At 45.4% G+C, this 12,619-nt stretch overlaps 1 protein-coding gene across 2 annotated transcripts in view; it reads right to left on the bottom strand.

Moving 5' to 3' along the window:
* LOC110398721 (fibrous sheath CABYR-binding protein-like) overlaps positions 306 to 12,619 on the bottom strand; it is a 40,216-nt gene continuing 27,902 nt past the window's right edge. Inside the window, exons 5-8 of one of the 2 annotated variants that reach the window (XM_021396633.1) lie at positions 5,672 to 5,765; positions 3,309 to 3,419; positions 2,115 to 2,963; positions 306 to 1,771 (exon numbers count right to left, since the gene is read on the bottom strand). In XM_021396633.1, the coding sequence (XP_021252308.1) occupies positions 1,271 to 1,771; positions 2,115 to 2,963; positions 3,309 to 3,419; positions 5,672 to 5,765 (1,555 nt within the window). In that variant the 3' untranslated portion in view covers positions 306 to 1,270. Of the gene's footprint in view, positions 1,772 to 2,114; positions 2,964 to 3,308; positions 3,420 to 3,759; positions 4,753 to 5,671; positions 5,766 to 12,619 lie in introns of those variants that run through there. The other variant, XM_021396634.1, reaches the window with a different exon arrangement.

Here is a 12,619-nt window from a genome sequence, read left to right as displayed (position 1 = left end):
AGAGAATGTCCCAAAATCAAGGTAGGCCTTACTCTACTACCGACGATAAGATGGCTGGAGAGCGAGGTGCTGCCAAGACGAGAGACGGCGGAAAAAGGGACATGGTCTCGTGATCTGCAAGTTTTTATACTGCGAGCTTTTATCTTTTCCCTCCGGCTGGAAATGGTAACAGAGGAGCAAAGTACCGTGGGGCATGTAGTAGTCCTCTTCTGAGAACTAGGTACATCCACTACATGATGTTATGATGTGGAATACCAATAACCGAAAATCACAAAACCATGACAGACGGTTTCTCTGATAAAAGCAGATTTAATTTGCAATTGCAATGGCGGGTGTCCTGTAAAACAGGAGCGCACCTATGGATACAGTATGACAGCTTTTGTACCTTGTTACCCCCCCTTGCCTACCCACTGCCCTGTTTCCCCATTGGGTGGGTACTCCAGGTTCACAGTCTTATCGAAGATTTACATTTGTTAATTACATTCTGACACTTGTTCTATCTTGTGCCAATCAGTCGCCATCCTGTTATTTCCAAGATGTCTCGGTACTCTTCTTATCATGTTGATACGGTGATTTTCTCCAAAGCTTCTTCCATTGTCTCTGAAGGACGCTTCCTTTGTTAAACAAAGAGCACCGTAGGGGGTTGGAGAGGTGCCAGGCCTTCCTCAATACCTTCTTCAGGCCCTCTCTAAGACATGTCATGACTTGTCCTTTTAATTTGTGCAGGATATTCTTGCAATGTGTGTGACAAAGTACAACATATATTTTCATGCTGACTATACATAAATGGTTACTAGCTAGATTTTGATAAATGATCCAAATGACAGCAGAGGCCATGAAATCAAGAAAATTCTAATCTTATTTTAATACAGAATCAACATTCGATTCCCACACTGTTGACAACCACGTGTTCCTTCCTTATCTGGTGCTGAGAGCTTGCAGCCACACCAGAAGCTGAAGGCTTGGCCTCTGCCTCACCAGATCAGGCTCTAGACATGCTTGCTGCGATTTTGGCTGCCCCTGCTATATTATTTTACTCAGGGGTGCCTTCCCACTTGTCCCGTAGAAAAAAGCACTGTCTTGTGGTCTCCCAAGTCCGAATATCCTCTGGCAGCGAGGTGGGGGTAGGTGCATGGTGCCCCTCACATGTGGTGCGCGCAGCCACACCAGAAGCTGGAGGCTGGGCCTCTGCCTCGCCAGATGGTGTTCTCACTGGGACTTTGGCTGCCTCTGCTGCAGCACCTCTCCCAGGGATGTCTTCCTACTCTTCCTATAAATTGTCCAGAACAATGCAGATGGAAAGGCAAAGACACGAGGATAGGAGCATCTGTTCAATGTCCTCAGCACTTGGAATACCCTGAGAAGTGCTAGCCGCTTTGGCACCATCGTCTTCTTGCCCTTGCACTGCTAGGCAAGGTGATGTAGGAGCCCCTTTAATATCTCTTGTGCCCTCCTCAGCACTGGGATCTGGTCGCATTGTATCTGCAAGGCCACTCTCATCAGCCTTGACGGTCAGCACCTGGGCACTTCTTGTTGGTGTTCCCAGAGTGTCAGTGGGTGTGTCTTGCTTTGGACCTGCCAGTTTCTGGCTGAGTTTTGGTCTTGCGGCTACTGGACGCCTCCGATATGCCAATCTGAGTGACTTGGGGGTGGCATGTGCAGGTTGGAGAGGGGGTGCAGGGACCAAGAGGGATTCTCCACAAGTTGACTGTCTCTCTTTCCTGTAGTCACTGCTGAAGGGCAGTGCCTGCCTGAGCTCCAGGCTGTCTGCCTGCAAGAGAAACAGAAGAGAAAAGCTAAGTTAGTGGGATCCTCTCCTTTCACACCACGCATATACCTGCTGGAAAGGCTCCCAGAAGGCCCTGCAGAGAGCCCCAAGGGTAGTGCTTAGCCCTGTGGTCACAGCTGCCCTGCTCCCTAGAGCTGCACTGGCTTAGTACTGCTCCACACACAAAACCTCTACGCTCAAGCAGCCCCCTCACAGCAGTGGCTGACACACCCTGGCAGCCGGCCCGCTACAGCAGGCCTTGTCTTGCCAGGCTTCACTCCACCGTGTACGTTCCAGACCCTGAGTCTGTTTCATGCCTGTTGCTAACTGCGTGTGCCATGCTCACCTCGTGCTGAGAGCTCACAGCCACACCAGAAGCTGCAGGCCGAGCCTCTGCCTCGCCAGATGGTGTTCTCACTGGGACTTCGTCTGTCTGTGTTGCAGCATGTCTTGCAGTGACGTCTCTCCTCTCTACCTCCAGAGGAAGGTAGCGGATTTTGCAACGAGAGCAGGACATGAACTTGCGTAATTTTTTCCTGAAGCGTGGACTCTTTTCAGTGTCCTTGGCACCCAGTGTGCTCTCAGAAATGCCAGCAGCTTTGGCACCATCCTCTGCTGCCTGTTGTGTTGCTTCAGAACGTGAGGTAGGAGCCCCGTCAGCATCTCTTGTGCCCCCCTCAGCACTGGGATCTGGTGGCATCTTATCTGTGGGGCCGCTCTCAGCCTTGATGGTCAGCACCTGGGCACTTCTTGTTGGTGTTCCCAGAGAGCTGGTGGGTGCGTCTTGCTTTGGACCTGCCGGTTTCTGGCTGGGTTTTGGTCTTGCGGCTACTGGACGCCTCTGATATGCCAACCTGAGTGACTTGGGGGTGGCATGTGCAGGCTTCAGAGGGGGTACAGGGACTAGCCTATCTGCCTCCCAGCTCTCGGTCCTTGCTGCCATATCGTGCTGCTGAGCATTGCCTTGTGGGCACGGGATTAGCTCATGGTCTCTGCCTCTTGGAGAACGCATGGAGGCTGGTGCTTGCAGAGCGGGCAGTTTGGGAACATGTGTTTTTGCAGCAGCTGCATGCTGCGGTGCAGCTGCCAGCGGCATTGCCTGCCTTGGCAAAGATGGCAAGGTTGACAGAGGCTGTCTTGCTTCCCTGGAGTGACTGCTGTGGGGCAGTGCCTGCCTGAGCTTCTTCCTGTCTGCCTGCAAGAGAAGCAAAGGAGAAACGCTAAGTTAGAGGGGTCCTTTCCCTTCGCTCTCGACATGTTCCTGCTAGAAAGGCCCCCACGAAGTCCTGAGGGGAGCCTGGAGGGCAGCGCTCAGCCCTGTGGCCTCTGCTGCCCTGTTCCCTGGAGCCGAATTGGCATAGGGCTGCTTCTCCTGCAGCAGTCCTTGACACCTTGGCAGCCGTCTGGCCTTAGCAGGACTCATCCTGCTGGGAGCGGGTCCTTTCCAGCACCTGCCACCTGTGTGCTGGCTGCTCCCTGAATTCAGGAAGGTGTTTGGCCCTGTATTGCCTGGGTTCCCTATCTGCACGGGGTGACTCACAGAGGCATGAGCGCTCTCCAGGTGGGATAGTGATGGCTGTTGAACCTCACGGAGGGATGATTCCTGGTTCCAGCTGCCTGGCGGCACAGCTTGATGTGGCCTACGGCCCACCTGCGGAGAGAAGGAGGTGTGGGATGCAGGTGGCTGCATTGCCACCAGTGTCCCCAGCAGTGCCGACAGTCCTGACCCCCCTTAGGAGGCAGCTCCTGGGCACAAACAGCCTGGCTGTGCTCAGTCCTGTTGCTCCCTGCCTCTGGGCACAGCACTGCTGGGCCGGCATGGGCCTGGGCTGGCCGAGGAGCTGGCGTATCTTCTGGAGATGCTCTGTGGCAGGAGGAACAGTGCCCTGGCCAGAGGCGCTCAGGGCCAGCCACATCACCCAGCTACTTTGTTCCATGCTCTGGCGCTTTTGGTGCCATGTTGTCCCTCTCCCTCCCACCATGTTCCGCACCTGGCGGCATTCCTGCATGCTCAGCAGCCCTTTGTCGGGCTGGGAGTGGTTCTTCTTCTTCTCTTCCTTGGGCATCTCTGTCTCCTCTCTCGGAAACACAGGCACCAGGGGAGCTGCTACCTTCTCACGGAGCTGCTCTCCTGAGAGTGAGCAGCGTGGGGACACTGGACCCTAAGGGCACAGGGACGACCCCCATGTCACAATGTCCTTTGGGTGTGGTTGCTCCTCACATCACAAAGCCCTGTTGCCATGGAAGCCCTTTACCCCTCCCTCTGCTGGCCGCCCCCCACACAGTCAACAGCTTACAGCCAAGTGCAGGTCAGGAGGTGCTTCTGGACTCCCCTACTCAAAGAATGACAGATTCAGAGAATCATCGGGGTTGGAAGGGACCTCTGGAGATCACCTAGTTGAACCCCCCTGCTAAAGCAGGTTCCCCGCACTAGGTTGCCTGGGAAAGCATCCAGGCAGGTTTTGAACGTTTCCGGAGAAGTAGACTCCGCAACCTCTCTGGGTGGCCTTTTCCAGTGCTGGGCACCACCAAAAAGAGCTTGGCCTGCTCTGCCTGACTCCTGCCCTTTATATTTTTAGAATCATAGAATCATTATGGTTGTAAATGACCTCTCAGATCATCCAGACCAGCTGTCAGTCCATCAACACCATGCCCACTAAACCATGTCCCTAAGTGCTGCATCTACACCTTAACTGGACACCTCCAGGGACAGTCACTCCATCACTGCTCTGGGCAGCCTGTTCCAAAGCTGGACCGCTCTATTGGAAAGGAAATTCTTCCTGATATCCAACACGAACTTCCTCTGGTGCAACTTGAGACCCTTACCTCTCATCCCATCACCGTTTACCCGGGAGAATAGATTGGCCCCCATCTCTCTACGACCTGCTTTCAAGTAGTTGTAAACAGCAACAAGGTCTCCCCTGAGACTCCTTTTCTCCTGACTGAACAATCCCAGTCTGCAGAATCACAGAATCATTTGAGTTGGAAGGTACCCTTAAAGGTCATCTGATGCAATCCCTCTGCAGTGAGCAGGGACATCTACAGGTAGATCAAGGGGCTCACAGCCTGGTCCAGCCTGACCTTGAAAGCCCCCAGGGAAAGGGCTTCCACCACTTCCCTGGGCAACCTGTTCCACAGCTTCACGCCTTTCTCATAATAAACTTTTTCTTATATCCACACGAATTCTCCCGTTTTAGTCTGATACCTTTTCCCCTTGTCCTGTCACAATGCACCCTGCAAAAGAGTCAGTCCCTTCTGACAGCCCCCCTTCAGGTAGTGAAAGGCCACTCTCGGGTCTCCGTGGAGCCTCCTCCAGGCTGAACAGCCCCCGCTCTCTCAGCCAGTCTTCATAGGAGAGGTGTTCCATCCCCTGGATCGTTTTTGTGGCCCTCTTCGAGATGCACTCTGGGTGGAAGAACAGGCCCATATCTCTCTTGTACTGAGGACTCAACATCTGGACGCAGTGCTCCAGGTGAGGTCTCACCAGCACAAAGTAGAGGGGCAGGATCACCTCCCTCTCCCTGCTGACCATGCTGCTTTTGTTGCAGCCCACAATACGGTTGGCTTTCCAGTGCAAGACCTTGAGCTTGGCTTTGTTGGACATCATGAGGCTCTCCCGAGCCCCCTGCCTGTCTAGATTTCTCTGCACGGCATCCCACCCCTCAAGCGTGTCACCCTCACCCTGCAGCTTGGTGTCACCTGCAAGCGTGCTGAGAGTGCACTTGATCCCACTGTGGATGTCATGGATGAAGATACTGAAGACCGTCAGTCCCAGTGCTGACACCATGAGGGACATCACTGATTCCTATCCAGACATTGAGTGCTTGCAGAGTGGGCAGTTTGGGAACATGTGTTTGTGCAGCAGCTGCATGCCGGGGTGCAGCTGCCAGCAGCATTGCCTACCTTGGCAAAGATGGCAAGGTTGACAGAGGCTGTGTCTCCCTTCCCTGGAGTCACTGCTGCAGGGAAGTGCCTGCCTGAGCTCCAGGCTGTCTGCCTGCAAGAGAAACGGAGGAGAAAAGCTAAGTTAGAGGGGTCTGTCCTTTCCCTTCGCACTCCACATTTCCCTGCCGGAAAGGCTCCCACGAGGAGTCTCTCAGCCTGTTTTTCACAGACCACCTCACACACTCACTGGCTGATAAAAACCAGGCTCTTCAGTGATAATCTTTGGGATGGCTCACCAAAATTTGAGGGACTGCCTGCTAGTGAATTGTTCAGTCTGCTCCACAAGGTTCTGGGCACAATGCAGAACATATGAAATGTTTCTACACTCAATCACACAGCAAGAGAAACAATCAAGAGGAGAGCGAAACTTTTGCTCAGTCCCAGAGCTATGACATCATTGGCGTTGATGAAACCTGGTGGTAAGTGTTCTGTGATTTTTAGGTTGCTCAGGAAGCTACTTTGGAAAGTTGCCTTGGAAACTGATTTTGAAAGCATTGGAGTTCATCAGTTCTGATTAGTTTTTTAGTACCACCTCTTAAGAGAGCTGGAACACTCAACTCCAAAATGCTGGAACTCATGCAAGTAGGACAGAATTTTCACTTGGCTGATCTTCTATACCTTAGTCAGACAAAGAGTGTACAGCCACTGGAAGTGAGGTTGGGTGACATGAGAGTTCAGAGATGCTCTTCTCATTTGTGGGGAAAAAAAATATCTTTTTAAATATGCTAACTGCAAAAGCAGGACCAGAGGTAACACTGGTCTGTTATTGAAGGCCACTTCACAAGCAGGGGTATAGATAAAGCATGGATGTTTAATGCCCTTTTTGTCTCTAACACTGATGATAGGCTCTGGGATCCCTAAAGACCTGAGTTGGAGGATTGTGACTGCAGTAAAGATTAACTCCTGGTCAACCCTGGACTTGTACAGGATTTGTTGCTCCACCTGGATGGACACAAATCTTCAGGGCCAAATGGATTATCCTATGGTACTCAAAGAGCTGTCTGATGTCATCCCGAGATCTCTCCATTTTAGGGTTGTTTCTCTTTAATGTTTTCATAAATGACTTGGGTGCTGGACTTGCCGAGAGATCCTGACAAATTTGAGGGCTGAGCAATCATCAACTGCAGGAAGGCTTTTTCTCTGTGCCTCTGCTGGATCCAGGGCTCAAGACTGACATGACTCTATGGGATAAAGAAAAAAGGTAGAGGCTGTATCCAGGTAATCCTCAGCATCAAGGTGCTTACAGCTGTGGTTCAGGAAGAGCAGGGGACTTGAGAGGTCCCAGGAAAGCACATCAAAATCACCAGAAAGGTCCCCCAGAATGTTTAGACTCAGCCTCCAGCAAATTTGGTGATACAGTCTATATCTTTGTTTGGGACGGATTATAAAGCCCTTGTCCCAGGACAGGCATGAACATCTTACCAAAACCAAGAGGCTTGTTCTCCCAAAGAAGGACAGAAATAAGCAATGATGATTGATTTAGTTCTTTTTTTTGTAATACTGGTACGTAGAGAGCTTGAGAAAGATTTTTGAGGCTTTCCTCAGCCCTAAGTTCCCAATAGCTTTAGAAAAGCATACTGCTGGAAAACAGGATGACTTTTCACTCTTTTTTTGGTTAGTCCAGTGAAATTTAATATTTCCTCAGTCATACAATTGATGATTTTACAAGGTCTTGCCACTGATGGACCATGGTCCGCTTGAACATCAAGTGGAGCAGCAGGTAGTCTCGCAAATGGATTAGTGCAGTGTCCCATAGATGAATTTTGATGGGATGTTGCTGCCTTATGGAGAGGAATCTCTGCATCCACCAGCTTCAGCCAGCACATGGGCACAGATTCCTTGGTCATGACCATCACTTTCTCCCCCATTGCTGCCACTCCTGCTGCCAAATCTATCTTCGTCATCAGTATCCAGCAGGAGATCACAAAGCTCTGGAGGCATAGCTGTCACCAGGTCATTGTCTGAAACTTCTTATCAAATTTGAAGATACTGGTTCTCTTCTGCCATCGATCAAATCTCCCACAAACCACCCATCCTCATCCATGTCTCCAAAGATATACATTTATAAATTACACTGTAATAGTATCTAGAGATTCTAGAGTAAAGACTTAATTTCTGGAAGGTAGGATTGGTTTTATGAAGGAGTAATAATATTTATTAAAAAAAAAAAAACAAACAGAAATGAAAGGGAGAATATGTTCCCCTGCTGTGAAGCAGAATTATGTCTTCATAAGCCATTTATAACAGACTTTAAAACAAATGTTTGCCTTTTCTTTTAAGGAATGTACAAGTAAAGGATGTCTACAACTTCTGTGTTGCTCTACTTCAGAATTTATTTCACTGTTATTTTTTTTTTTCAGCTTATCAAACTCTTTATTTGATTAGGAATTTATAAGCCAACTATTTTTTCTCTCTTTCTCCCATTGGGAAGTATACAAGTCTTTCAATGTGCCATATTTTCAAGATGTCTTTTCCCCCATTCATCTCTTCTTTGGATTCTCACCCGCTTTTCTATATTTTTTAAGAAACTATCATGCCAGAAATACTGGAAATTCTGGAATAGCTGCCATGTAACTAGTGCCAGGCAGACTAGTAGTTCTGCAGACATTCTTTTTAACCAATCTCTCACTGAGATTTGTTGCTTTTTTACAAGAGAATTGCTTGCCAATTCATTCAGTCTTTGACGGGTAATCTTGGTAGGATGTGGTAGTGTTGTTAATCTCAAATTTGTTTCCCCACCCACTACCCTCATTTTTTAAGTTTCCGTTTTGGATTGAAGAATACATGGAGGGGTGAGGAAGTTGTCTATCCCTCATTTAGAAAAGTTGCCACTTGTTAGTGAGCTAGTAGTAACTACTCCAATCTCTTCCACTCTCCCTCTCAGTCTGGATATATAGGTAGAGTAGTTTATAAAAAATTTTCTTATTTCCCAAGTTGTGGAAATTCAGACAATCGAAGAAATTTGGAAACATTACTGCTAGTAAGTTAGAGATTAATCTAGCAAATTTATTCTGCACTCTACTGTGAATTTCATTAGGTTTTGTACCATTTAACTTTATGTTTTTTCCTTTGTTATTTTTCTAAAGTTCTCTAATCTTATAATGCTTTATAAATGCAATTAAATTTTTTGGTGAAGGTTTAAATTTCTATTTATTAATTCTATTAATTATTTCAATTTTTTTCTTTGTTGTTCATGAATTGCTATTTAAATTAGCAAAGATTCATTCAGTTACAATTTGTAAACACATGTTTTAAATACTGTGATCATTCAATCTGATAAGAGGCAGTGGTTTGCAATATCATCACCAGTAAGGACTTTCTCCCCTCCTCTCTCCCCTCATTTCCTTCTCTTTTTCTTGAATCTGTTCTTTTTCTGTCTTCAAGTATCTTCCAAATAACTTTTATGAATAAGGTAGAAGCAAAACTACAAAACTGGAAATTTTCATTTAAAAATTGCCTCTGACTTGCCTCTCAACTGTATGCATAAATCTAGAGTTCTTTAAGACTGACTCACTCTGTATCTTCAATTTCCTGAAGAATACTTATTTATTCTTTATTACTACTTGGCTTATTTCTTGAGTGTCCAACCTTCTGGCTTGCCTGGGTCACAGTGAGTGAAGAGGAATTGTCTTAGGCCGCATATACATAAGTTACTCCAAAAGTAATACCTCCTATTTATTTCCATGGAAACTACAACAGATACAAAGAGCTCAATAACACTATTTGATAGAGCAAATTCTCTGAAACGAAACACTATTTTTTCAGCATAGTCACCACCTGCATATATGCAGGGTAACCGAACACTGGAACAGGCTGCCAGAGAGGCTGTGGGGTCTCCTTCCCTGGAGACATTCAAAACCCACATGGACGTGTTCCTGCATGACTTAATCTAGGTGTTCCTGCTCCAGCAAGGGGATTGGACTCGATGGTCTTTTGAGATCGCTTCCAATCTCTGACATTCTGTGATTCTGTGATTTTCACCAGTGATGTACAAGAGCCTAAATGTCACCCTTGTAACAATCTGTACCAGTGGAGGCGATCCACTCTTGCTATTGCAACTGCTGAAACACACCACTCACTGCCTCACTATGCTTACATTCACTGTTTGGTCTCCATAAATGCTCAGCAAGTGTCAACAAATGTCAGTGGGTGCCATTTTTTTCTGCATGGAGGAATTCAGTGACACCCCTTTGCTTCATATGCACTTCCATGTCAGAAGCCATTTCGTCAGACTCCCTCTCTGCTGCCATCTGTCACGCAGCAACAGTATGTAATGGAATACTGGTGGGAACGTTCAGCCTCTGCTGTGATATCACCAACATCTGCCTCTGATTTTGTGGGTCGATATAATAAAACAGGAAACATTACTTTTGGAGCAGCTCTCATAAAATATACAATATAATTGCTATACAAGCAACAAAACATTTTATTTTTTAATATTTTTATTAAAACATTAAAAAAGAGAGGAACAAACCCACAAAACTAGTGAGATATTTGACTTTTTTTTTTGTGAAATCAATGCATCAGTCTGGTCCGATGGCAGAGGTTGCAATTCTTAATGAGTTCTCAAGGTGTTTATCAGAAATTTTTGATGAAATTTTACTTTTCTTGTACTTTATTCTTGAAAATAGTTTGTCACAAATGTATGTACTGCCAAAAAGCTATGACATGAATCAGACGTGATTGTGAAGTAAAGAATGTTTCTTTTTGGTAAGATGGGGATTATGAAAGTGCGGTAAAGAGACAATCAGATTTTTGAGTTGAACATCTGATTGGAACTCAATTATTGCATTACAATTTGCAGGTAATGTATTTATATATACTAAAAATGGTGTCACAAACATAAATTGATTTTTTTGTCAACCTTGAAACCCATTCTTAAATTCCTTTATCAAAACAGAAAGCACAGCTGTGTATTCTTCACTGTTCAGAGCACTGTGCTGAGCCAAAGTATCGAAATGCATGCCATCACTTGAGTCAGCACGGCACAGCACTGCCCTCTCCATGCCTTCCTTTCAGTCAACACAGCATTAATAGTGCACTGATGAATTGGTTGTTGCTGAGTGATGGATGAGAGCCCAGGGCCACTCCATGGGGAAAAGCAACTGCCATGATGGCACTGGGCAGGGGGCAGACCCATTGCCAGCCATGTCAGGACATATGCGGCCTGCAGGCTGCAGGTTGGACATGCCTGGCTTATTTTATTTATTTCTTTAAAAAAAAAATATATATATATATATATTATAATTAATTGAATCTATCTATATACTTCATTTATCACAGGTAGGATTTATGAGCAATTTGTGAAGACTGGTAGCAGTAGGAAATACTTAGGTAAATAGATATTTTCCTCAGAAATAGAGGAGTCCTTCTTTGAAACATTTTCATTAATAAAATAACACTACAGAATTTCACACCACCTAATTTTATTGTTGAAACAACTACAGTTTCATGTTGGGTTTAAGTATTCTTGATTTCAAAAAGAAGGCAGCCTTATTCAGCTTATTAACTTTTAACTTGGTCCTTATCCTTAAGAACTGTAGTCATGCACCTCAAGATAAAATGAGGTTGCGTGCACTGGTAATGTGATATGGACTTTAGGAGACAGATTTCATACTTTTATCTTGTTGTCAGGCACCTTAATTAGATCCCAGCTGAGACTGTAGGGTTACAAACGAAGGACTGACAAATGTAACTTTAGAAGGCAGCTGGCTCCAGAGTAAAATTCAGAACTCTGACTGAAAACTTTGTTTTTATTTCTTTTATAGGTTTCACTGCCAAAGCGCTTAACAAACAAAATCAAAATGTAACAAAAAAAGCTCACACAAAGGAGATGTTTACAGGTAGAGTGAATTGAAAGCTGATTTTAAGTGCTTAATAAAGAAACACTCAAATTAACTCCCTATAGCTTCTGTTACAATCACTCCTACCTTTCAAAAAGAGAAAATAAAAAATTGATAAAATGGTGCAATTTATACAAAGCAAGATTCTTCTAGCCCAGTGGTTAGGAGACTTCCTTTGACTTCTTCAAGTTGTCTTAACATCTGACATGATTTATGGAAGACCTCTGATCTTAATGAGCTAAATAACATTTTTCTATAATATATATTTAGTGTGAAATATTTAAAAATGAACAAACTTTAGCTGAATACTTCCATCAAGCTGTGAAACGTGGAAGAAACATCTAGAATAAAAAAAACTGAGGTTTAAGCTCTAAACATTTATATGTGTGTGTTTATATATAAAAAAAATTACATATATTTATTACATATATATATATAATTACATATACATTATGTTTACATATATATATATATATTTTAAGATAAGGGTGGTGAGGTGCTGGAACAGGTTGCCCAGAGAGGTGGTGGAAGCCCTGTCCCTGGAGACATTCAAGGCCAGGCTGGGTCAGGCTCTGAGCACCTCATGTAGCTGTAGGTGTCCCTGATCATCGCTAGTGTGTTGGACTAGATGACCTTTAAAGGTCCCTTCCAGCTCAAAAAATTCTATGATTCCGTGATTCTGTAACTCCTCCATAAAACCATATGAAAGCTGCAAAGTTCCCAACAATATTTGCTGCAGTTTTACTGAATTAGGGTGTTCTCATCATTTGGATAATTCCTTAGTACAGTAGTGAACTACATTAAAACTTAGTGGTAGTGTACAATAGCCCATTTTTAAGACTGAGTCATCATGAACCTCTTATCAGGAAATCAGCTTGATGTCATTTTATGGAAGTACCAGGTTCTAAGCTCAGTCAGTTAACTTAACTGCTTCACTAATGCCATGAAATTTCTTATTTTGCTATAGAAGTAGTGTAGCAGAAATGCTAAGTCACAGCTTGAACCAGTGATTAAGCACCTGGTGGGAAGGCAGGTCCAGCCCAGGGGAGCTCAGGTGCATGTA

The sequence above is a fragment of the Numida meleagris genome, chromosome 4 (assembly GCF_002078875.1).
Source record: "Numida meleagris isolate 19003 breed g44 Domestic line chromosome 4, NumMel1.0, whole genome shotgun sequence".
In the NCBI taxonomy this organism is placed as follows: domain Eukaryota; kingdom Metazoa; phylum Chordata; class Aves; order Galliformes; family Numididae; genus Numida; species Numida meleagris.
Note: the sequence above shows the minus strand (reverse complement) of the source record. Positions and strands in the feature narration are given on the sequence as shown.